Source organism: Nyctereutes procyonoides, unplaced genomic scaffold (genome assembly GCF_905146905.1).
Source record: "Nyctereutes procyonoides isolate TBG_1078 unplaced genomic scaffold, NYPRO_anot_genome, whole genome shotgun sequence".
Taxonomy (NCBI): Eukaryota; Metazoa; Chordata; class Mammalia; order Carnivora; family Canidae; genus Nyctereutes; species Nyctereutes procyonoides.
In genome coordinates, this window is record NW_026575135.1 from 13,815,400 (window position 1) to 13,842,090 (window position 26,691).

At 37.9% G+C, this 26,691-nt stretch overlaps 1 protein-coding gene across 2 annotated transcripts; it reads right to left on the bottom strand.

Moving 5' to 3' along the window:
• Positions 1-15,761: 15,761 nt before the first annotated feature.
• Positions 15,762-26,666, bottom strand: LOC129495123 (olfactory receptor 13C8). Of its 2 annotated transcripts, XM_055302503.1 has the most exons (2): positions 25,738-26,666; positions 15,762-15,777 (listed from the first exon to the last, which is right to left on the bottom strand). In XM_055302503.1, exons 1-2 carry the CDS (start codon positions 26,664-26,666, stop codon positions 15,762-15,764), a joined length of 945 nt encoding a protein of 314 aa, XP_055158478.1. The 2 variants fall into 2 exon arrangements, with proteins under 2 accessions (XP_055158478.1, XP_055158477.1); XM_055302502.1 differs by lacking the exon at positions 15,762-15,777 and having other exon boundaries at positions 25,707-26,666.
• Positions 26,667-26,691: the final 25 nt, after the last annotated feature.

The following is a 26,691-nucleotide window of genomic DNA, read 5'->3' on the forward strand; positions in this document are numbered from 1 at the left end:
TTTTCTTTTATATACCTGGAGTAACCCAGAAGAGAAAACTTCCTGTGAGTTTAATGAGTCTCTACCTATTATCACATGCAGTGAGAGATCATTGGAGGAGGGGCAACAAGTGTGTCAGTGCCAGTGGAGTTGTGGTAACAGCTGTGAGTTTAGCTTTTTGAATTTCTCCTCTGGCTTATAAGGGAGAGGATTAAAGATGTGTAATAATTACATTGGCAGCTTATTAAAAATATAGGTTTTTGTATTCCATTTCCTGAGATTGTGATATACAGTTCTGAAGCAGGGGAGAACTATTTGCATTTTTAACAAACATCTGTTATTTCCAATTCATTGGACCCACAGACCCCACTTTTGAATATCATCATTTTGGAGAGAATGTGCCTAATTGGTTAAAAATATCTACGAACTAGGGGTGGTGGAAGGGGAGGAGGGCGGGGGGTGGGGGTGAATGGGTGACGGGCACTGAAGGGGGCACTTGACGGGATGAGCACTGGGTGTTATTCTGTATGTTGGCAAATTGAACACCAATAAAAATAAATTTATTAAAAAATATCTATGTATTTGATTTTATGTCATGGCAATCATTAACAATATAATTGGTTTAGGGCTTTATAATTTATAAATATGTTCACACATAATACTCATTTTATGTCTACTATAATTTCCTGAGGAAAGTAAAGTTCATAGAGGTAAGATGTATACAAAAAAATACAGTGAGTCACTGTTCAAATCTGTGTAATCTAACTTTACATCACCTGCCCTTATTAAACAATGTGCTATTGCCCTCTCCAAATTATCTAACTTGTCTAAGGAGTGGGAATCAGACATCTATTTATTTATTTATTTATTTATTTATTTATTTATTTATTTTTTATTTTTCAGACATCTTTTTAAATAATGTTCTCCAGGGAGGTACCTGGGTGGCTCAGTTGGTTGAGCATCTGCCTTTGACTCAGGTCACAATCCCAGGGTCCTGGGATCAAGTCCTGCACTGGGCTCCCTGCTCAGCGGGGAGCCTGCTTCTCCTTCTCCCCCTGCCACCCCTGCTGCTTGTGCTCTCTGTGCTCTCTCTCTCTCAAATAAATAAAATAAGTCTTAAAAAATAATAATGTTCTCCAGATGATTCTTATGTGCAGTGTGGAAGAAAACCACCTGCCGAGTAGAGTGCCTAAATTTTGGTATATAGACGAATCACGTGGGGAGTCTTTGTAAAGGAGTCTGAATCAATGGATCTGAAGTGGATTCTAAGATCTGAATTTATTAACATGTTCCCAGATGCTGCTGCTGCTGTCTATGGAACTCACATGAACAGCAAGGCCTTTTAGACCATCTCCCAATACTATTGTGGAGTGTCACTAGTGCCTCCATTGTAATGTAGGACTGTGATTGAATAGTAGATAATGAAAAACTGAACATTTTATGAGATTTGGAGTTGAGACATCTGTGTGAATATATTGCAGTCAGTTTTGTATTCCTTAGATTTTAGGTATATTAGCGACCAAATTGCATAAAAGAAACTGCTTTTTATTTCTGTCCATATTAAAGTCATTTCTTTTCCATTTGTTGAATTTGCAATTAGGGTCAATATTTTCCAAAAAAGGAATTTGTGGTCAGCTCAGGTATCTGAGTTGTGCATCACAGAGCATGGAGCAAATAACTTTAATTTGAAAAAAATTAAAGAGTGAATATTACTAGATGACCATTTTTTATAGTAAATAAATCAAAGAACATAATTCTGAAAACACCAAGTATCTTATCAAATTAAAAATGGGCCTAGAGGGGGGCACCTGGGTGGTTCAGTTGATCGTCAGGCTCTTGATTTCAGCTCAGGTCATGATCTCAGGATCCTGGGATCAAACCTTGAGTCAGGATCCCTGCTCAGCAGGAGTCTGCTTGAGATTCTCTTTATCCTTCTCCCTCTGCCCCTCCCCACCCACATTCTCTCTCTTTCTCTCAAACAAACAAATAGATCTGTAGAAAGATATCCCTAGAGGAAAAGAAAAGAATTGATTGAATGGATGAGTTTCTACTTAGCATTTCTAAATAAGGTTGTGTTTCTGGTATAGAGTTTTCCATTTTTCTCTGTAATAGTCATTTCCTAACAGGTTATGCTGCTTTCCTTGGCAACTCTAGTTAATACTATAGAGACATATTAATGAGCATGAAACAATGTTTAAATACCTATTGGCCATAGAAAGGAGGACTCTCCTCCAATTCAAGCGGTATTGTACTTTGTAGCCACACATTACAAATAGAGTAGGAAAGATTAAGTAGGCCAGGATATACTTCTATTTGGTATTAAGATAGGAGTTTGGATGACTGTAGATGCATATATCAACCTACTTTGAATCTGAAAATAAAATTCTGATAGAAGCTGTGAGGGACCATCAGTTGTCTGGGGTCTGTTGATTCAGGGAAGATGTGAATCTATGTCAAATACCTTCTCTTTTCTTTTCTAGGGACAAGTTGATTCCTATTTGGAAATTACTTGCAGAAAATAATGATGGTGTGCATTTAGTATCTTGACAGTTCAGATGTAGTTGCTGTAAAAAAAATTCACTTCAAACATTTATAAGAGAAATCACCAATTTGCTTTTATGCTTTTTAACTGGAGGATAAGTGGGGGCGCCTGGGTGGCTCAGTCTAGTGGCGCCTTTGGCTCAGGTTGTGATCCCAGGGTCCTGGGATCAAGCCCCATTCAGGCTCCCTCCTCCTCGAGGAGCCTGCTTCTCCCTCTCCCTCTGCCACTAAGCCTGCATCTCCCTCTGCCACTCACCCTGCTTGTCCTCTCTTTCTCTCTCTCAAATACATAAATAAAATATTTTTTTAAAAAATAAATAAACTGGGGGGTGAGAGGAAGGATAATGGACAGTACAGGGGAAGTTACTTTCATTACTCTTGCAATGCTAGTGTGATTTTTAGCAATTGACAGTACTCTTTAATAGCATTGTGACTGAAATCTTTTCTTCATTATATCTTACTTCACTAAAATGGATTCCTGGGAACAGGGGAATGAAGATTTTTAAGATTCTTGATAGTTCTAATAAATCACTTTCCATGCAAAGTGTATTTTGGACAATTCCATTTTAACTAAATCTTTGCTGTTATTGAATATTATATTTTGAAACAGTTTTTCATTCTTAGCTAATGCCATGGGAATTGTTAAATGATCATAGCAGACTAATTTGATGGGCCATTATGCACTTATTTATATGACATTTGTGTGGAATTTGTATTAAAACAAAAATGATGCTTAAATTATGTTAAAATGATTAAGTGAAACAGAAGCAAAACAACAGCATTTTTTTTTTTTTTTTTTTTTGCCAAATTAAAGCCTAAACCAAGATAACCTAGATAGAATAGGAAGACTGGAAAGAAATACATTAATGGTCATCTTAGAGACCCTTTTTTTTTTACTTTTCTGAATTACCCCAAATTTTAAAATAGGTATATATAAAGAAAAAATTATTAAAAAAGAGAAAAACACTGATGCAGGTTCCAGTTCTGTTAGGAAAACTAACTCAGAATAAAAAATGTTAAAACAATTTAAGTAGTACAGTGATTATCTTAAATGTCTAGAAACTACACTTTGAGGCGGAGCTGTAGAGGTGTATCCTATGCAGTTATTGGCAGGAACTTACTATTTCTGGTGGATAGGGAGCATTTATAATCCCTACCCTCCAAATCGTCCAAGTAACAGTGTTTTTTGTTTTTAGGAGGTATGCCAAGAAGTTCTTGACCTTATCATATGTTACAAAAGGAGATTGCAGGCTAATAATGCGTAGAACAGAATTATCATTTAGAAAATGACATTCCTATTTGTAATGGATCTGAACTGGCCTGGATCTTAATCCCAGTCTCCCAACCCCTGCAACCCCTGGTGTTTTACAAGAGTTAACCACTCTGTGGTTCAATGCCGTGGGATGTCATCTTGCCACTGTTTTAGTTTGTAATAGATGTAAGGAAAGTTTGTGACTTTTTATCCAAGCCAGAAGTCAAGCTCTCTAACTCTCTAGAAGGAAACTTTCTATAAACTTGTCATTTTGTTTTATTGACTTAGCTACTTGAAGATCTAATATCTAAAATAGTAAGACTTTTCAAAGAAAAACACACACTATCTGCACTCTAGATTCTCACTAGAGGAAATAATCCTGTTATTCTCTCCAGCTCTTCTAAAGATATCAATTAAGACAACTGATACTGTATAAAAAAATCATTGGATTTGTTGACTCTCAATTTATAGATTTTGTAAGCTCTAATCTTCAATTGATGTACCACAGGGAAAGATGTATTATTTTAGCTTACAAAGAGAAGAGAAATTGTCATGTGAGGTCCTAGTATGAGGCACTTCATATAGTTTTTATCATTTAACCTTCAAAACAACCCAAATGTTATTACGGATTTTACCAATGAGGAAATGAGTTTGAAATTTCAAAGGTCAAGTACAATTTTCAATAGCTTTCTTATACATTTTTATTTAAATTCCAGAATATTTTCCTTTTGAAATAATTTTAATAAAACTTTTCTCTTTATCTTACCTCCTGATTAGACTTTAAAGTCATCCACACCATTCCATCCTATTAAGTAATAGAGAAAATTTCCACGGATTTGAATTTCATTTGCATTTTTCAGATAAGACCAGAAGATTTTCACTTTTAAAGACAGTTGTTCTCCTTCCTACAAAGAAATGTGAGAAAGAATAGCTACAATCAGGCAATTCATCTGTATGTGAATTTTCATAAGAAGATATCAAGGAAATAAAATACATTAACAATAAAGTTGCATGATGCAACTCTAGCTTCCCATGATTTGTCCTAAAGTTGATATTTACTCAAGAGATTCAGCTTCTTTTGGAAGTCAGTTTAGCACTTATTTTTATAAACTTATTCAATCCCTAAGGTTATGAGTCAGAAATTTAGGATTCTCTAGAGATAAAGTCCCTAACTTCTGCACATTCTAAAAACCCAATTATCTGCACTTGGAGAGAATCTTCCCCAGCTAAACATTTCTTGGAGTAGTCATTAAATATGGCTGTATTTGATGGCCTCTACATAAGTTGAGGCTGGAATCAGAATATGTCCAAAAGTTCTCAGAAAAGGGAACCTTACTTTGAGAATTTGTTTTTCTTTTTATTCTAGAAATAATACTAGGTCAGTCCTAATAGAGTCCTAAATAGTCATTTCACCTTTTTAAAACTCTTTTTATCTATAATATTTTTGTTAATTCTAGACCACATATCACACAATTTTTCTTTATACTGGTATAATTGCAGTATAAATTTTAATCAGTATTTGCTACTTTATAGCAATGTTTTTCTGTGATTTTCATAGTCTTTAATATTCCATTTTAACATTTGAAGACTATTTCATTAAGTGGAATTACTTTAATCTCCCCTATAATTTTAATATTGGATATTTTAATTTCTCTCAATTTTTTTGAGATTTTGATACAATAGCTATTGATATCTATGTATCAGGTTATCTAATCTACTTTCCCTTTTACTGAAAATTCAGAATTTATGGTAAATCTCTAGAGATTAAGACTATAGAATGAATGCATGAATTGATAGAAGTCTCAGTGCATATGCAAAATTATTTTTCCAATCCAAAACATTACACTGCTACTGAAATATTTGCACAGTTTTATGTGTATTTTCTAGAACCAGAGAAGGCATTTATTCTTTTCTGCCTGTATAAAACCTTACTTTTAGCTTTTCATTTCTGATTGTCAGAGTGAACATTTCCTCCATGTTTATTTGTTGCTTATATTTTCTCTTTTGTCGTCCATCCACTTCCTTTGCTTAACTATCTCTTGGTATTTTGATAGTTTATGTCTTGATTATATGAACTCTTAATTAGATTGACACTTTGTTCTTAAAATTTTTTTGCAAATACTTTTCCAGCTGTGGTTTTCCTTCTTATTTTTGACTTGTTATTTTAATTTTAATTGAGGTAAGATTTTCATATTATCCCTGAAAAAATACGAAATTTTCTTCTATTAATTGATTTTTTTTCTGTCTCATCCATATGATAACTATATTATTTTATGTCTAAGGATTGGGACAAATTTTAAAAATATTAACTATTTTTTCCAAAATACTTTATTAAAAATGTGTCACACCTTTCCCCTCTTTATTCATTCATCAAGTACTTACTGAAGACCTGTCATGGACCTGGCACTATGGCAACATTGAGATAAACTTGGATATAGCTGATAGAAAAAGATAGGCTAAAAAAATCATAAAATTTCAGTCTTTATCTGTAATTTACATCCTCTTATGCTTAACATTATATCATAAGCAGTTTTTCACATGTCATCAAATACTTGGGTAACACATGTTTATAATGACGACATAGTCTTATATTTATGTCTCTAATCTATTCTTAAATAATGGGCATTTGTCTTGCTTTCATTTTTTTACTATTATAAACAATGCTGCAATTATAATTATAACTTATTCTTTAAAAGGAGTGCTTATGTTTATTTTTTGGAAATAATCTCAGTAACTTTCATAGTGAATTATAAATAATGAATTATGAATGGGGAGATAAAGATAATTAAATGCTTACTCTACTACAGTCATTCTACTGAAACAGTAAAATTCATTTAGAATTGGATCTTAGGACTGGGAATTATCTTTCCATTAATTTAATTCTAAACCATATAAAATGACAGAAACACCCCTACAGTGTGGTTGGTGTTCCTCTTACTTATGCCCCCACACCCAGTGATGATTAGAGCACTTTATAAGGCTACACAGATTATTTTTGGACAATTCTCATTTTTCGAAAGTTCTTCACATTTAACTGTATATATAGCTCTCTGTGTACATCTTTCATCTTTCCCAGTGGAACAACAAAAAGTATATACTCCTTTTTTTATGACAGTTTTTCACATTGATCCAGATGCTGTTTTTGAATCTTTTTCTCTTTATTGAAGTTAATTGACATACAACATTAGCTTCAGATATACAACATAATGATTTGACATTTGCATACTAGGCAAAATGATCACCACAATAAATCTAAGTTACTATGTATTATCATAGTCATCATGCTGTACATTATATTCTTATGAACTTGTTTGTTTTATAACTGGAATTTTGTACCTCTTGATCTTCTTCACTTATTTCCTTTACCCCAGCCCTCTGGCAACCATCAGTTTTCTGTATCTGATGTTTTTTTTTTTTTATACATTCAACAGACCTTTCTTGGATGCCTACTATTGCCCACCCTAGGGGCACAGACTGTTTAAGCACCAAACATCTCTTCCCTCACAGCGTGTGTCTTCTAGAATCTTCCTCCACACCATGGCAGGAAAACCTGGCTTCTCCAGGCAGCGAGGGCCTAGGCTGGTGCTCATTAAATCCCTCACCCGCCCACCCAGCTGCAGGGGGAGCTCCGGAGTCACCCTCCCTGCCCGTCTCCTTGCAGGGTCCCCGAGGGCATCCCGTGGCCCCATCACTCTCCAGAGGTCCCCCATGCTGGCCCGTGTCCCTGCTCCCTGCCTGCATCCTTCCCCATCAAATCCCAGTGTGATGAACCAGGCCAAGCGCAGCCAACCGCCAAGCCCAAGCCTCCCCCGCAGGCCCTGCCTTGGCTCCCGGCTCCCTCCCGGTCCTCGCTGTGCCGGGGGACACCTGGACAACCTGGGCAGACCCCAGGGGGTGTGGTCCACGGTGGCTGCCCAGCAAGACGTGCTGAGTTCTTTGCTATCTGCAGCTGGGCTTCTACCCGCAAGTGAGACACAGCTCAGACTCACTCCTGCAGAGCTCAGACAGTTTGATCAGCTTTTTCTTGGTGGATGATAAATACTGAACTAATTTAAATCAAATCAAACTGTGTGAACGTGTGTGGAGCTTCATGAGCATCCAGGTGACTTTCCAGGCCTGATGGGAACTGGAGCCAGGGTGACAGGAGCCTGTCCACATGCAGGAGGGATGGGGGGGTGGGGTGATGAGGAGTGCTGTTTCTGCACCAACGGGCCCCGTGCAGTTCTCGGGGCTCCCAGAATGTCTTGGGGCTGGGGCTAGACGAGCCACGGGGCAGGATGTACGTCTGTCAAAGCTGAAGGCAAAACTCTTTTTTTTCCATTTGGCGCTTGCTTCCCATGAAGGAGATACCAGGTTTCTCCTCCAAACAGGTCTGGAGGTCTCTTCTGGTTTGAATCACCAGCGTTGAACTTGGGCATTGACCTCGGTTCCCCAGGGCAGACCTCCAGCTGCTCCTGCTGTGACTCGCCTGGCTCTGTTCCTGTGCACAGGGGCCGTCAGCTCACCTCAGGTCACCCACTCGCCTGGGCGCACCTTTCCTTCCCTCTTTGCTGTGTGTGTTCTCTTTGCTGTGCATCCGGGGGACGAGGTGGTGCCATCCCCAGAGGAATGAAAGCGAAGGCATGTGGGTCTTGGCTGCTTCCAGTACAGATGACAAAAAGGCATCTCCTGGGGGCTCCAGTTTACATTTCTCGGCCCATTTTGCTTCCCATCTGTGCTGGTCACTTGTATTGGGATATGACGCTTTGCATCCTGGCTTCATGATTTTCTTGATTCGTAGGAGCTCTTTACATGTAAAAAGCCATTCACCCCTCTCACCTTATTTGCCGCCAGTGCTGTTCGTGGTGTGACTTAGGAATATGAAGGAGAGTAAACCCGTGGTGACAACTGCATCCTGACCAGTCCCTGCTTTATTTGCACCTTAGCCAGGACCCCAAAGCCATTCACAGATCCCCTTGAACTTAACCCGAACGTCCTCCCGCACACCATTTTGAGAGCCCCACCTGGCCTCCTCCCACCTCTGCAGAGTAGGATGGAAGCCAGGGCAGTCCTGGGGGCATCCAGATTCCCTGGGGAGAATGGCCTGTGCTCCCTGGAATTACTGTGACTTGAAAACTTGATGTTTTTATATTTGTAAGAATCAGGTGGAGCCAATCTGCTTCTTGAGAAGCCACTTGACAGCCTTCCGTGTGACTGCATATGGGCCAGTTACATAAACCAGCTATTTGTCTTCCCAACTGAGCTTTGAAAGCTGTTCTGACTCCTTCAATTATTCTCTACAAGCAAACAGAATTATGCCCAGAAAGCCCAACTGCTTAAAGTACTCCAGATGTCACCACATCACAATGGTCAGCTTTCTGCCCTAAGAGCCCACCCGTGAGTGTTGTCTGTATCTGAGTTTTGGTTTGTCTGTTCATTTGTTCTGTTTTTTTTTTTATTCCACATATAAATGAAATTCTGCAGGATTTTTCTTTCATTGTCTGATTTATTTCACTTAGCACAATACCCTCAAAGGTCTGTTCATGCTATCACAAATGGAAAAATTTCATATTTTTGACTAAATAATATTCCAGTGTGTGTGTGTGTGTGTGTGTGTGTGTGTGTGTGTGTGATTGGCCGTTCTTCCATTGATGTAGTAGGCTCGCTATTGTAAATGAAGTTGCCCTGAACCAATTGCTTATACTTTTGTGAATTAGAGTTTTTGTTTCCTTTGGATAAATACCCAAGTGGAATAGCTGAATCATATATATGATTCTATCAACTAATTCTAAAAGATTCTATTAATATTTTTTGTGGAACCTCCATACTGTTCTACATGGTGGCTATACCGACAGTGCACAAGGGTTTCATTCTCTCCACATCCTTGCTAACACTTATCATTTCTTGTCCTTTTTATTGATAGCCATTCTGACAGATGTAAGATAATAAATATCTCATTGTGGTTTTGACTTACATTTCTCTCATGGTGAGTGATGTTGAGCATTTTTCATGTACCTGTTTGCCATCTGTATGTCTTCTTTGGAAAAATGTCTATTCAAGTCCTCTGCCATTTTTAATTAGGTTGTTAATTTGATATTGAGTTGTATAAATATATTAAATATATTTATAGATATATATAAATATATTAAATATATTTTAGATAATAACCCCTTATGGGATATATCATTTGCAAATATCTTCTCCCATTCAGTAGGTTGCCTTTTTATTCTGTTGATGGTTTCCTTCACTGTGCAGAAACCTTTTACTTTGATGTAGTCCCAATTGTTTCATTTTACTTTTGTTGCCATTGCCTTTGGAATAAGATTCAAAAAAAATATCACCAAGATCAATGACAAGGAGCTTATGTTTACTTCTAGGAGTTTCATGGTTTATGACTTTTCGTTGAAATCTTTACATTTTAAATTAATTTTTGTGTATGGTGTAAGATAGTGGTCTAGTTTTATTTTTTTGCATTTAGCTTCCTGATTTTCCCAACATTGTTTATTAAAAGGACTATCTTTTCCCCATTGTATGTTCATGCCTCCTTTGTTGTGAACTAATTGACCATATATTCATGGACTTATTTCTGGGCTTTCTATTCTTGTTCCATTGATCTCTGTGACTGTTTTTATGCCAGTACCATAAAGTTTTAATCACTATAGTTTTGAAGTAGTTTGAAATTAGGGAGCATGATGCCTTTGTTCTTTCTTAAGATTGCTTTGGCTATTCAGAATCTTTTATGGTTCCATATAAATTTTCGTATTGTTTTTGCTATTGCTATCAATTTCTCCCTTTAGGTCTGTTAATATTTGCTTTATAAATTTAGGTGCTTGTATGTGGGGTATATAAATATTTAGAAGTGTTATATCTTCTTGTTGGGTTGACATCATTATCATTACGTAATGCTTATCTTTGTCTTTTATTATAGTCTTTGTATTAAGATTCTATCTTGTCTAATATAAGCATAGTTAGCCCAGCTTTCTGTTGGTTTCCATTTTAATGAAAAATTTCTTTTGATCCCTTCACTTTGAGTCTGTGTGTGTGTTATTATATCTGAAATGAGTCTCTTATAGGCAGCATATAGATGGGTCTTGTTTATTTAACCATTCAGCTGGACTATGCTTTAACTGGAGAATTTAAATTTACATTTAAATTATTCACATTTAATTATAATAGGTATTCACATCTTGCCATTTTGTTAACATTTTCTGGTTATTTTGTAGTTCCTCTCTGCTTCTTTCTCTTGCTTTCTTCCCTTTTGGCTTGATGACTTTCTATAGTATGATGCTTAGAGTCCTCATTATCTTTTGTGTATCTATCTACTAGTGCTTTTTGCCTTGTGGTTACCATGCAGCTCACATATAATAGCACATATATATAATTATAATAGTTTATTCACATATAATAGCATATATATATAATAGTTTATTTTATGTTGACAGCAAGTTAAGTTCGAAAACATTCTAAAACTACATTTTTACTTTCTTCTTTCCCCTTTTTATATTTTTGATGTCACATTTTGCATCTTTTATTTTGTATATCCCTTATGATAGTTACTTTTTATTACTTTTGCCTTTTTTTTTTACTTTTGCCTTTTAACCTTCATATATACAAGTGATTAATCCTATACTTTTACTATATATTTATCTTTACTAGTGAGGATTTTATTTTCATATGTTTTACTTTCAGTACTTTGAATATATTATGCCACTCTCTCCTGGCCTGCAAAGTTTCTGCTGTGAAATATGCTGATAAAGTAATGGAAATTCCTTTATATGTAACACGTTGTTTTTTTCTTGCTGCTTTTAAGATTCTCTCTTTATATTTAAATCTTGACATTTAATTATGTGTATTGTGGATCTCTTTGAGTTTTACTCTTTGGAACTTTCTGGGCTTCCTGGTTCTGGATGTCTGTTTCATTCCCCAGGTTAGGAAAGTTTTCAGCATTATTTCTTCAAATACATTTTCTTTGCCCCCTTCTCCTTTTGGTAACTCTGCAATGAGAATGTTATTCTGTTCAATAATGAACTATAGGTCCCTTAACCCATATTCACTTCTTAGAATTTTTTTTCTTTTTGCTGCTCTGTTGAGGGGATTCCACTCAGTGTTGTCTTCCAGATAACCAATTCCTTTTTCTGCTTTATCTAGTTTGCTGTTGAATCTCTCTAGTATATTTTTCAGTTCAATTTTTGCATTCTTTAGCTCTGTGACTTCTGTTTGGTACTTTCTTATATTTTTGTCTCTTTGTTGAAGTTCTCATCACATTCATTCATTTTTTTCTTGAGTTTGGTGAGCATCTTTATGACTGTTATTTTGAACTCTTTATCAAGTAAATTACTTATTTCCATTTCATTACAGTATATTTCCAAAGCTTTAGCTTGTTCTTTCATTCGGAACATATTCTTCTGTCTCCTCATTTTGCTTGACTCTCTATGTTTGTTTGTATGGATTAAGTGAAATAGTTGCCTCTCCTGGCCTTGTGTTAAGAGATGGACTTTATTGTTTAACTTTGCCTTATATTTTGGTTGTCTTTCAAACTTTTGTGAATTTCTAAGCAGCCTGATTTATTCTTGATAGATACCAGTGTTGAGGAAGAGCCAAGTCCTCTGAGTGTTCCAGAGGAAGGAATCTCAGTCAGCACCTAGTTTCAGGCTGATTGGAATCTAGACCTTCAGGTAGCACTTTTAAATTACACAAATATACACCGTCCTATGGAAAAGCAATTATAAACTCTGCTGGCCTTCAGATCAGGTGATCTGGAGGTGTCTCATTGGAGACAGTTGCAAAAACAAGGGCTCTAGACAAGTGTATGAACTCTTTTGTGGGATGTACTGGAAAGCTGTAGCAAGGCCAAGAGAGAATGCAAAGATGGCATTCTCTGGCCTATGTTTCTTGAGAGTACTTCTGTAGCTTCTAGATGTGTGGTCATCCTGAAACCTACCGCTTAGGTTTGAGCTCCCAGATAAGTAAATAGTCCCTTTTCTCAGGAAGATTGGGAATGTGTTTTGGTCTGCAGTTAGTGCAGTGCCCTGGAAGTGGTAGCTGCCAAGAACTGTCTCTTCAATTGTTTCAGACTCTTGGGGCTCAGAAATGCAATCCTCTCTGGCCACCAAAGCTAGGCACATAAAGGTGGGCTGTGTGAGCTATGCATACCCACTGGTTTTATAGGGGTTGTGAGGGAGGCCTGGGAAGGGGTCGCTTGTCACAGGGACAGGGCCCACTCACAGGACTAGCTGGTTAGTGGAAGAGTATAAAAATTGCAATGTAAGCACTAGTGCTAGCAAGGTAGAGGGACAATGCAAAATTGGGGCCCACCAGTGCCTTTGTTCCTGAGAGAGTCCTAATAGGCTTCTGCCCCTGGCAGACACTTTAATATTAGTAAATGAATCTCCTTCATATATTGTCTTGGTGCTTTTCAAACTGCTGCTTTTGTGCTGGGACCTGGGGCAAGTGAGTCTCTGCATAAGCCCTTTATGAGCAGTATCAGTGCCTATGGTTCTCTTGGATGTAAGCCCCATTGGTTTTCATTTTTTTTTAAGACAACTGCAAGTATTTTTTTTTTTAATTTTTATGTATTTATGATAGTCACACACACACACACACACAGAGAGAGGCAGAGACATAGGCAGAGGGAGAAGCAGGCTCCATGCACTGGGAGCCCGATGTGGGATTTGATCCTGGGTCTCCAGGATCGCACCCTGGGCCAAAGGCAGGTGCTAAACTGCTGTGCCACCTAGGGATCCCCCCGTTGGTTTTCAAAGCCAGATGTTTTGGGAACTCATTTCTCCATTGCAAGTCCCAAGAGTTAATTAAGATGCCTCATGTGGGGCACAAACCCCTTGCTTCTCAGGGAGAAACTTTGTATTTGCAATATCCCTCCTGGTTGGGGATCATAACACATGGGTGGAGTGGTGGTAAGATATTTGGTAGACCACATCTCTGCCTCTCCTATCTCTGTGTGGCCCTTTATCTTTTGTTTGTGGAGGAGCTATTCAGCAGTTTTCAGGTCTTTTGAGCTGCTTCGCTTAGAGTCTTTCTTGAACCAGGCTATAATTCTTTGTTCTTTCAGCCATTCCCCATGAGTTTGGCTAAAATAGTTAAGAACATATATTACTGAAGAGAATATTTTAGATTATGAGGTTCTTTGTGTGTGATAAATAAGGACCTCTCCTATGTAGTTTATATTCCAGTTACTGGTTTTGCCTGACTCTACAGGAGCAAAGTAATGTCTATCATTTAGAAGGCAGAGAGTAAGGTAGTTGAGAACATTGGATTTTGGAGTTAGTCCAGTTTTGTCAGGCACTACCTCCATGAACTCAGTGAGCTCTCTAACCCTAGGTTCCATCAGTTTCCTGGCTTGTAGCTTGTTGGCCTTGAGTAAGCTACTTGAGTTGTAAAGTGAGTATTAGAACTACCTTGTAAGGCTGTTAAAAAGTACTTCTCATGGTTTTTGGTATTTAATAGACACTCCATAGAAGACAGTTAACATTATTGTATTTGATTATGAGTTAGGGAACCTGAGTATAGTTTGCTTAATGTTGATGCTACAAATAATCTCTCTCAGTTGGTTTTGATAAGTAAAACATACATAATCATCCTGCTTCAATAAGAAGCTATAAAAATTATTAGAAAGAGCATCCACATGAATCACCACCACCAAAGAATGGAATCTATTTTTTGATGAGTTGTGGAAAATATAGATTGCTTGGTGAGACAAAATTACTGAATTTGATTACACAAAATCTTGACAAGTGATTTAAAGTAACTCCATCTAAATTAGAGGAGACTTATGTTTCTTGATAAGTGTATTCAAGTCATTTTCTAAATGTATTTTTTATTGGAGTTCTATTTACTAACATATAGTATAACATGCTCATCCCGTCAAGTGCCCTCCTCAGTGCCCGTTACCCCATCCCCCTGCCCACCTCCCCTTCCACTACCCCTTGTTTGTTTCCCAGAGTTAGGAGTCTCTCATGTTTTGTCACCCTCTCTAATTTTTCCCATGCATTTTTCTCTCCTTTCCCCTATAATCCTTTTCACTATTTTTTATATTCCCTATATGAGTGAAAGCATATAATGATTGTCCTTCTCCGATTGACTTACTTCACTCAGCATAATACCCTCCAGTTCCAACCACGTTGAAGCAAATGGTGGGTATTCATTGTTTCTAATGGCTGAGTAATATTTCATTGTGTGTGTGTGTATATATATATATATATCACATTTTCTTTATCCATTCATCTTTTGATGGACACCAAGGCTCTTTCCATAGTTTGGCTATTGTGGGCATTGCTGCTATAAACATTGGGGTGTGGGTGTCTCGGTCTTTCACTGAATCTGTATCTTGGGGTAAATCCCCAGTAGTGTAGTTGCTGGGTCGTAGGGTAGCTCTATTTTTAACTCTTTGAGGAACCTCCACACAGTTTTCCAGAGTGGCTGTACCAGGTCACATTCCCACCAACAGTGCAAGAGGGTTCCCTTTTCTCCACATCCTCTCCAACATTTGTTGTTTCCTGTCTTGTTAATTTCCCCCATTCTCACTGGTGTGAGGTGGTATCTCATTGTGGTTTTGATTTGTATTTCCCTGATGGCTAGTGATGCGGAGCATTTTCTCATGTGCTTGTTGGCCATGTCTGTGTCTTCCTCTGTGAGATTTCTGTTCATGTCTTTTGCCCATTTCATGATTGGATTGTTTGTTTCTTGGGTATCAAGTAGGTTTAACTCAACAGGTACTTTGGAAGACCAAAACGCCACGGGAGACACAAAGATTAGTAATACATGACTCAGACAAGTCATGAGTTCCTGATTAAAATGGCATTTCTGCCACAGTTCCTAACTGGCCTGTCAGCTTTTATTCCACCTTCCTTCAATATATTCTCCAGATAGCATGGTGGGTCTTAAAATGTGGTACAGAGCAAACTACCACTCTGCTTATAGCCTAATATGTACTCCAGCTGGATTTCTGTTCTGATTTGTTGTTCCCTATGCTTTATTAAATATTTTTTGAGTATCATCTCTTGTCAGGGCTTACTTTTACATTCATAGTCAAACTAGGAAATGGCCACAACTTGATATCTTGTGAGGACTACTTCCTAGACAGTGAAATTTTCCTCAAAATGAGAGAAGATATTGCCATCTGACTACACGTTCTTTACTTTCACATGCAGCAGTTTCCTATAAAAGCAAATGTAACACATTTGGAAGAAGTAGGGTTCATACTTTCAAGGGTCAGGGCTGTCATTGCTATGCTCATATGTGAGTGTTTCATTTGCAGCCAGGTAGCACATCTTATTCCTCCTGGAGCTTTTTATAGAGTGGGAGTGGGTGAAGGCAGAGTATGACAGGAACACAGGAGTAGGCAAGTGAGCATGGCCCAATTCCCTTCTCACTGCATATTCCTGTGTCCAGTGCTAGTGCTATCAGATACCAAAGGGACAGATACTGATATTTTTGTTAGGTTCTAGGTAATATTAATACATTTGTATTATATTCCATACAAATATTCTCTCAGTTGATGGTCTCATGAATATCTGTCATATAGCTACTCTTAAAAACTTTGGACATTCTGCATATTAAAATTTCTATAATAGATGCTCACATATCTAGTTGCAGATGAACATGCAGTTTGTTCATGTGTATCCCCAAAAGTATCCTAGAAGAACTTGTTGCTCCTTGGGGATGGTCATGATTATTCCTCAGTGATTCTGAATTGATGTGATAAATAGTTCTGTTACAAAGGTGTGTTGATTAGTATGATTTTTAAATTTACCATTCTTTGTTTATTTGCATTTATCATCTTACGGTCCTGAGTTGAGCACTCAATTTATGCCATATTTAAATGTCATTATAGATTATGTAAATTCTGAGTTTGAAAAAAATCTTAATATTTATTGAATCCTATTCTAGGTGATTTAGGATTCTCCATTATAATGTCCTGCCCTATGGTTGTCCTGGATTTATGTGACTATTGGAGAAAAGATACTCTATTTCAAAAGTTAGATAATTCTATTCAGATAATTAAATTCAGTTAATTTCTCAGGATGAAAATGGACTGTCTGAATGGTCTCACTCTTGGGTGTCACAAACCCAAATGTCTTCATTGCTATGCCATAATTATACTTGAATAAAGCAAACTGAGTCTAAAGCATTATGGAGGAATGAGGACTGTGGCAAATCTCTTTAATTTTAGGTAACTAAACAAAATACATGTGCTATAATATCCTATTTCCATTAGAGGTGTATTACTTCTGATCCTAACTCAATGTTTTTATTGCAATATGTATTCTTTACCTTGTCTAATTATATTTTATTAATGACTTGGTGATGGCAAAGCATGGAGGGATGCTTTTTCTTCACAGAATAAAATGATTCCACTTTTAGAATTTTCCACATGACGATATCATACATTCTTTTCTTTACTGTTTAGTTGTAACTAAGGGGGGAGAAATGAATCTCCTAGGAACAGTCCCAGATTCCCTCCAGAAAACTTGTGGAGGGAAGAGTGTTGTTAAAAAGTTACAAGCTTACTTTAACAAGCTTGACTTTAGACTGTTGCGAGCACGCGGGATCCCATCCCTATGTAACCTATTTGTACCTTGGTATCAGATAGAAGTAGGTCAGTCAACTTTTAATGATGTCCTTTGAGATGTAGTTTCCTGCTCAGGTGTAAATATAAGACTGTGTTTTATATTCCTGTGGGAAGAGATTACCAGGCTGTGAGATAACAAGTAAAAAAGAAGCAATGTCTTCTTAGGTCAATTGGCCTCTTTGGAACCTACATGTTTTACATAATTAGAGGTCATATCGTGCTGGAAATCGTCCTTTGTGTGTTTGCTAAAGAGACAGGAAGGCCTTCCAGCAGCCAGAAACATTGAGATACATGATGGGGTGATGAGAAGTGTATGAAATTTTCAGTCTATTTTGTTGTACTCCAGTCCCCACTGTGCCACTTCCTAAGGCTTTTTTTTTTTTTTTTGGACTACACATTTCTGATTGTACAAGATCATGTGTATTTTCAGGTTTTATAAAGAGTAAGTATATATGCAACATGAATGATATTTGATGTATTCTTGTCCCTGAGCTACAGAAAACATCAATCACTGAGGTGGCTTCTTCATTTTTAACTAATCTGCAACAGGAAAGAGGTCTCTTCCTTTCCCAGTTTTTTAGAAACTTCATGGAAGTTGTCCAGGGATAATTCTTAAGAATTTCCTATCTTGGCTCAGTGAAAGTATTATTCTTTCATCTTTGTTTAGTGTCATACTGATCCTATCACAAGTTTGGATGTACCACTGGTGACCTCCAGTTTGCTCTACAGAAACCGTTCCCAAACCAAGTGGGTCATAGTCCCTCTTCTCTGCATTATTAATATCTCTGACATTGCCAATGTCTACATTTCCATTTTCTTTTCTTGGAGTTGTGATGTTCCCTTTTAGACTTCTTGAGACTCTCTCTTTTGTGATCTCCTTTCTTTCTAACTCTTGGGCGGGCTACTTGTCTTCCTTTCAGTAGTTTTACTTCTTTCTTCCCTAAAATTTGGGATGTAGTTAGTAATGGCTGTCTAGCTTTCTCTCATAATATTATGAGATAAACCTGTAATATTTATGTCGAGCCTCACACCATCTACAGCATCAAACTGAATGTCCATCATTAGTGTTTAAATTTGCTTCATATATTGGCTAGGTGCCATCAGTCTGGTGATCCATAATCACTACAAACAAACCTGGTTATAGTCAAGCTGTCCCTATTCCTCTGGCTTCTTGATTTTTCAAACTAAGATTCTTTTTCTGGAGTGAGAGAAGTGCTGTAAAATGTGGATGAATAAGCTGGAACATTTAATCTTTACAACAAATGACAAAACTGAAGTTTAGAGAAGTTAAACTACTTGAATTGGGTAATAGATTAGTAAGGTAGATATAGGGTAAGATTCTCTATATCTTACCCTGTATTCAGTTTGCATATTCAGTATCTTCTCCATTAATATTTTCTGCTTCTATTGACAAATTAAAAATTCTTGTACCCTAAAACTTCATCTTCTCTAAAGTGCATCACACTGAAAACTTATGACCCTAGATTTATTCAGCAATTTTCTGATTAGTTAAAACAATTGATTCCTGGTGATATCACCTGTTACCTGTAAGTATAGGGATCGATGAGTTTCTAAAGAAGAAGTTGAAATACTGGGCTCAAGACAAAGTCAAAATATTATCCATTCTTATTCATGACTTTTGCTACAGTCATTGAAGACTTGATCATCATATAGATTCACCTGAATTCACCTATAGATAGATGATAGATAGATAGATAGATAGATAGATAGATAGATAGGTGACAGCTTTGGAGAAATTCCAAAGTTAAATCCAATTAGGATATCTCAACTATTTTATCCCATAATATCTTTGGATTAATTTTCCTAATTCAGATTCACTTGGACTTCAAGATATTTCCCTTCTGACTAGTAGGCAGTAAAGAAAATATATGGTTTTAAGTCACGACTGTGGTTTGAAAACTAGCTTTCCCACTTAGAATCTGTATGATCTTAACTTCTATGTGTCTTAGTCTCTTCATCTATAAATTAAGAGCAAATCATCTCCTAAGATGATTGTGAAGATTTAGTAAGAAATAATAACATGAGAATATATAACGAATGCCTTGCATATTAGCTTTGCATTCAAGATGTTTGGATAGTTCCATATCCTTATCTTTCTTTACTTTTTCTTTTTAAAGATTTTATTTATTTATTCATGAGAGGCAGAGAGAGAGAGAGAGAGAGAGAGAGAGAGAGAGAGAGAGAGAGAGGCAGAGACACAGGCAGAGGGAGAGGGAGAGGCAGGCTCCACGCAGGGAGCCCAACGTGGGACTCGATCCTTGGTCTCCAGGATCAGGCCCGGGGGCTGAAGGCGGCGCTAAACCGCTGAGCCACCGGGCAGCCCTCTTTCTTTACTTTTTGTTTCCTTTTTTCTCTAGCCAAGTTTCCCAAAAGGAATTTAAGTGTAAGCATTTCCTTCAAAAAGCTGTTTATTCCATAATTTTTTAAAAGATTTATTTATTTATTCAGAGAGAGAGAGAGAGAGAGAGAGAGAGAAAGAGAGGCAGAGACACAGGCAGAGGGAGAAACAGGCTCCATGCAGGAAGCCCGACGTGGGACTCGATCCGGGGTCTCCAGGATCACACCCCAGGCTGCAGGTGGCGCTAAACCGCTGCACCACCGGGGCTGCCCTGTTTATTCTATAGTTGATAATTTTTACTTTATTATTATTATTAGCATTTGGTTCAGTTTGTTTTCTCTTTAAAAAATTTTTAATTCCGGGATCCCTGAGTGGCGCAGTGGTTTAGCGCCTGCCTTTGGCCCAGGGCACGATCCTGGAGACTTGGGATCGAATCCCACATCGGGCTCCCGGTGCATGGAGCCTGCTTCTCCCTCTGCCTATGTCTCTGCCTCTCTCTCTCTCTCTCTCTGTGACTATCATAAAAAAAAATTAATCCCAATATAGTTAGCATACATTATATTAGTTTCAGGTGTACAATATAGTGATTCAGCATATCATTACCATCCAATGCTCATCACAAATGAACTGTTAATGCCAGTCATCTATTTAACCCATCCCCCCATCCACCTCCCCTCTGGTAACCATCAGTTTGTTCTCTATATTTAAGAGTCTGTTTCTTGGTTTGCTTCTATCTCTCTCTTTTTTCCACTCTTTGCTCATTTGTTTTGTTTCTTAAATTCCACATGTAAATGAAATCATATGGTATTTGTCTTTCTCTGACTTATTTCAGTTAACATAATGCTCTCTAGCTCTATCCATGTCATTGCAAATGGCAAGATTTCATTCTTTTTTGTGGCTGAGTAATATTCCAGTGTGTAGATAGATGGATAGATAGATTTCATACAGATATAAATATAGATATAGACGCCACACGTTCTTTATCTATGGGCTGCTTCCATAATTTGGCTATTGTAAATAATGCCCTTTTTCAAAGGGATGCATGTATCACTTTGAAATAGTGTTTTTGTACTTTTTGGGTAAATACCCAGTAGTGTGATTACTGGATTATAGGGTAGTTCTATTTTTAATTTTTTGAGGAAACTCTATACTATATCTGGCAAATTTTAATTTTTAGTGTTTAATTATATTTCATTTCTTAGCAGGGTTGGTATTGAATTTTTTTTAGTTCAATAAAATGTGGATTTTATTTCTTCCCCTTAAAAAAAAATACTATGTACAAGAACAATGTCATCATACAGAGGAGATTCTAATATTGCACAAGCAAAGGACAAGATGAAGAACATTCTCTTTGTTGAGATTTCTTGATAATGCCTTTAAACATTTCCATTCAAAGATTCTATAACTTAGCATCAAGAAAAATGGCAGGAATTTGCCAAGGCAGAGTGCTGAACAGGAGAGGCACTGAATGTAGGAAGGGACACAGAATGTCCAAGTGCTGCACCATGTGGTCTGGTTGGAGGTCTCTGGAATGTTAGGCCACAAGTTCTAGTGGTCTAAAATTGAACAGCAGCTCATCCAAAGGCAGCCTGCACAAAGGCAGGGTTGTGCAGCTGGACCCTACTCTCCTGGGCTCCTTGGTAGCTTTGCCAGCCTGTCCCTCTAAAGGACCCCGACATGGATGCCAAGGAGGATGGCACAGTAGAGGAACAGGAGGAAGATCCAGGTGCTGGGTGTGCTGCCCGAGGCCCGGATCCGCCGTGTCTTGAGGTCTGCTTTGTGGCACTGTTGTCTCCAGCTTCTCATCCCAGTGGTTCATTACATATTCCATCCAGCTCTTACAATCTCCAAGTTGGTCACCTCTCTGTCACTGTCCAATGTGCCCTGAAACTGTCGGCCTGCAGGTTGAACCACTGTCCACTCTCCATTCTCTGAGTCAAAGAGGTGGGTTATCTGCCCATTGAAGGCAAACTTCCAGGATGCACTGGGGTAGAATCTGCTGGCCCCACAAACACACTTCATCTCACCCTGCAGGTCGAGAGAACCATTCTTTTTTTTTTTTAATTTTTATTTATTTATGATAGTCAGAGAGAGAGAGAGAGAGAGAGAGAGAGAGGCAGAGACACAGGCAGAGGGAGAAGCAGGCTCCATGCACCGGGAGCCCGACGTGGGATTCGATCCCGGGTCTCCAGGATCGCGCCCTGGGCCAAAGGCAGGCGCTAAACCGCTGCGCCACCTAGGGATCCCGAGAGAACCATTCTTAGGGTAAATCTCCGCTTCGATGTCACCCCCTTTCTTTTGGAGCTCTTCCATCAGGTCGTTCAGTTTCCTTCTGTGTCTCCCTAAACCCTGTATCATTCATCCTCATCCTCATAAGACCAACAAGCGTGATCTCCTTGCTCTGACAGTTGTAGGAAAAGAAACAGGTTTCTTTTGACATAGCCTCGAACCTCACACCATGGTCGTCCAGCCCTGGGCTGAGGTATGGCGAATTCACAAGAAAGAGAAGTAGCATCTGTCGCCTGGCCTGACGCCCCCGGGGACCAGTACAGCAGGACCAGGAGCCCGAAGGGCAAAAAGCGCCACGGGATGCTGGGGGGGCCGCAGGGAGCCGAGGGGGCCGGGCTGCCCGCGGGCGCCCCGGGGCTTTGCACAACCCGAGCACAAGTCCTGCTCCTTGCAGTACTCAGTGCTAAGGATTCTTCCAGTTGTCTCTGCCCTGCTCGCAGAGGCCGGGCTGCCAGGGCAGATTAGAGGGCGGACTGCCGGGTTGCCGAAGGATCCCGTCTATTCGCTGCCCAGGACGTGCTACAAGTTCAGGGGAGCGCAGCGGTGCCAAGTCAGGGCTGCACACTGGTGTTGGAATTTTATAAAGGCTGTGGCGCAGCTACCAACCGATCAGAATGAACACTAGATATGGACAACCGATGTGGCTGTACCAGTGGATACAAGTTCAGTTCTGGCTTTAAGAGGTTTTAATATTTTTGTTGTAATTTTTTTTTCTTATCTGTAAGCAAAGCTGATAATTAGCTGGCATGCATTACAATAGCCGCACTATTTTTTTTTTATGTCAGGTATTCAATCTGATTTATTGGAGCACTGGCCAGAAAAGTTGTTAACTATCTTAAATATATTGTTATTAGTTTATATTTTAATTATGTATGCCAAGTTATGGAACGTTTAAATTAATTACTTTTTATTTAATGGAAAGCATATGGACTGTTCAATATAACTTATTTGAAATTTGGTGATTTTTGCTTTTGGCCTAACAAAAATATCAGTTTTTGTACATGTTCTATATGTGCTTTAGAAGACTGTGTATGCCATTATAGTTGGCTTGTTAAGCTTGTTAATTGTTTTGTTCAAACAAACAAGACTTCTCATATCCCAAGTGTGGCTGCAGATTTTCTACATTTCTGGATCTAGTATCTCTCTTCTATAAAGTTGGAGAAATATTAGCTCCTTGAAGAATTATCCTAAGGACCCAATAATATCTTGATAAATTATTTGGGAACTATATCCTCTTGAAGTTGTTTTTCTTCATTCCTGTATTTACTTACTTATGCATTAATTTGACAGATTTATAGAAATAGTGTACTGTGTGCCAGGCATAAAACTTAAGTGGATGCTAGGTATGCAGGGGTGAGAAAAAAGAAAAGCCTTATACTTACATTTCTTTTTCTCAAAGTCCTAAGTCTATCCTTCCTCACAAAGGGTTGGTGAGCCACTCAATGTTCTCCTTTTATAGAGTACATAACTATTGCTATGTTGTTTTAGAGTATACTAAAGAGACTTTCACAATCTACATTTGGGAAACAAGAAACCAACTGTAGAAGAAACACAAATGTCTTGCCCAGTACCTTCTGTTATTTATTTGTGTATGGAAATCATAGTCTGACCAAATATATTATTTATGCTCTATCTGATTCACTACATTTCTCAAGCAGAGAATTGCCTATCTTAATGCTTTTAAAAGATACCTTAAGACAGACTGAGCGCTTGATATGAATATTCATTTTCCAGAAGTAAAAGCTGAGTGACACATTCAAACATCTAAGGAGATGGCACTACTGATTCTAGGTTATAGAGAAAAAAATGAAAATTGAAACCAATACTGGAAGAAACTAAGGAACTTCCATTGTCAGAGTGAAGAACCATAGCTGGAGTGATGCTTAAGGAACAAGCAACAAGTAGGGAAGCTGAAAGCTCTTATCATCAACCAGCTTTCCATTCTCCAGTAACTCTTTGCGAAGAATTTAACAGAAGCTAACTAGCAAAGGGGAAATGGGTTTTCAGTGACCCAATCCTACACAAAATGGAGCATAGAAAAATGGATTTGAAGTTGAGAGGCAGTAGGTTAATAGCATTAAAATTACCCATAAAAAATAAGGATTAAAATCTTGTGCCTGCTCAGAGCTTTCTGAGCTAGCTATTAAAGTTCACTCATCACTCGTTCTAATAAAACAACCAATATTTCCAGGCACTATTTAGTACTATGCATGTATTAATCTTATGAAGTAACATTAATTACCCATTAACAAAAAAGGAAGATATTATGGGCTTGCTCTTAGAATTTAGAAGTAGTTGTAGTCATACTTTAGATTTGTATTCTATGTTTCAAATTCCATAGACTCTTCAAAGGGCTAGATAAAAAGAATGCTTTCTTCTGTTGGTATATGTGACTCAGTTGCTTCCACAGAAATGGGGCTTCCATCCTCATATTGGCACTGCTCCATGTGGTTGCACCCTTTAATCATTCGAGATTAAGTCACCTCAATTTGGGGCCATTTTTTGGTCTTACTGCCAACACCAAAATCCTATAACTCTTTAGTTTATTGAGCGATTTGACTTTTTCTTTGGCTGCTTCTTATCCTTTTATTGAGATTTTTGTCAATTACCAGTTCTAACTAGTTCTGTTACTGCTTAGGGACTATGTGGTCCAATGCAAAGTAGGAAAATAGTTCTCATTACAACCTCTGTCTTGTCAAAGTCCAAGAGGGACTGTGCTACCATGTCACCTCTATTTTATTACGTTAAAACTTAGGATGCACTACTGGGGGCCCTTTTAGTTACCTTGTAAGTCTCATTATAAACCAAATCCAGGTAAGTTATGGTAGCTAGTTAACAAAACCTTTTCCTCTACATTATAATACACATCACATAGAAAATAAAAGATAATATTTAAACTATTAGGGGAGTTCATATTGCACTGACAATATATTTTATTTTGAAAATACTACATTGAATCAGCTTTCTTTTTGAATAACCTTTGTTGCCTTGGATGTGACAGACATACATTCCTACTCTTATACAAAGTACAGTTCATTTATTTATTAAAATAAATATTTATGTTTATTGAGGCTCTATTATGTGCCAGGATCTATTCTGGGTCTTTGGGATCATGTAGGGTAATAAATAGACAAATTCTTATGCTCAGAGAGCTTATATGGTAGACACAAACAGTAAATAAATGAATAAATTAAAAATGAATATATAATAGGCAATGTGGCAATTAACATTATTTTGCATAATTAGTTTAAAAATATACTTATTTTAGGTTTTGGAGAATATCTAGTACACTTTATTTTTTTACTGAACATTTACTTCTTCCATATTATAAATTTCTGTTTCAATATTATTGTGTTTTTAAAAAAGTTTTTATTTTAATTCCAATTAGTTAATGTACAGTGTTATATTAGTTTCAGGTGGTTTTAGTATACCTTTTGCCTGTATCATTTTCTAAAGGTTTAAGAGTGACTATATTTTGCTGGGGCTTCTTAAGAGATTTTCAACATTTTGCATTTCCATAACTATTTTTTAAAACCACAAGCATGTTTTATTTCTGCTGTTAAAACAAAAAGCTAATAGTAACAACAGCCACCAAAATAGTTCTCTCAGATGATTTTGAATGCCATGTGGTGAATTTGTTTTCACATGGTAATTTTTTCTTTTTGAATTTTGTATCTATAGCAGCTTTGGCTGCTCAGCCATGTAGTGTAAATCAGTACTCATATTCCATCAGAGTTTCTTCTCCCCAACATGTTCTTCACAGCAGCCTTTACATCCTTGTTCCTCAGACTATAGATGAGAGGATTGAGCATGGGAGTCATTACTCCATAAAAGAGAGAGATGAGGGCCTCAGTGATGTCTTGATTATTGGCACCAACAGAGCTTTTAGATTTGGGCTTTGCGTACATGAAGAAGATGGTTCCATAGAATATTATCACTACTGTTAGGTGGGCTGAGCAAGTGGAGAAGGCCTTACGTTTTCCTTCAGTGGAAGGGATCCTCAGAATAGTGGTGAGAATGAAAATGTAAGAGAGAGAAATTACTAGCAGTGGAATAACCAGAACCATCAGATTTGACCCTGCCATACTGATCACATTGATTGAAATATCAGCACAGGCCAGTTTTAGGATAGCCAGAATTTCACAGACAAAATGGTTAATGACATTATTAGCACAGAATGGCAACTGCATCGCGAGAGATGTCTGCACCACTGAGTCAATAAGCCCAGCGACCCAGGATCCAACTGCCATGGGCATATAGGTATTTTTGCTCAAGATGACAGGGTATCTCAGTGGGTAGCAGATGGCTACATAGCGGTCAAGTGCCATCATGCCTAGTAGCACACACTCTGTGGCTCCCATGGCAAAGGAGAGAAACATTTGCGCCATGCACCCAGAGAAGGAAACCCTTTTCCTTACTGTAAGAAAGTTGTCAAGAATTAGTGGCACAGAGGAACTTGTATAACAAATGTCCAGGAACGAAAGATTACAGAGGAAGAAATACATGGGGGTGTGCAAGTGAGAATCATAGATGATTACTGAAATAAGGACTCCATTTCCTAGAAGGATCATCAGGTACATCCACAAAACTAGCACAAAGAAAACTGTCTGGAGCTTTGGGTGGGCAGAAAGCCCAACAAGGACAAATTCTGTCAACATGGAATCATTGGTCCTTTCCATATTACATTTACCCTTTCTCCAACAG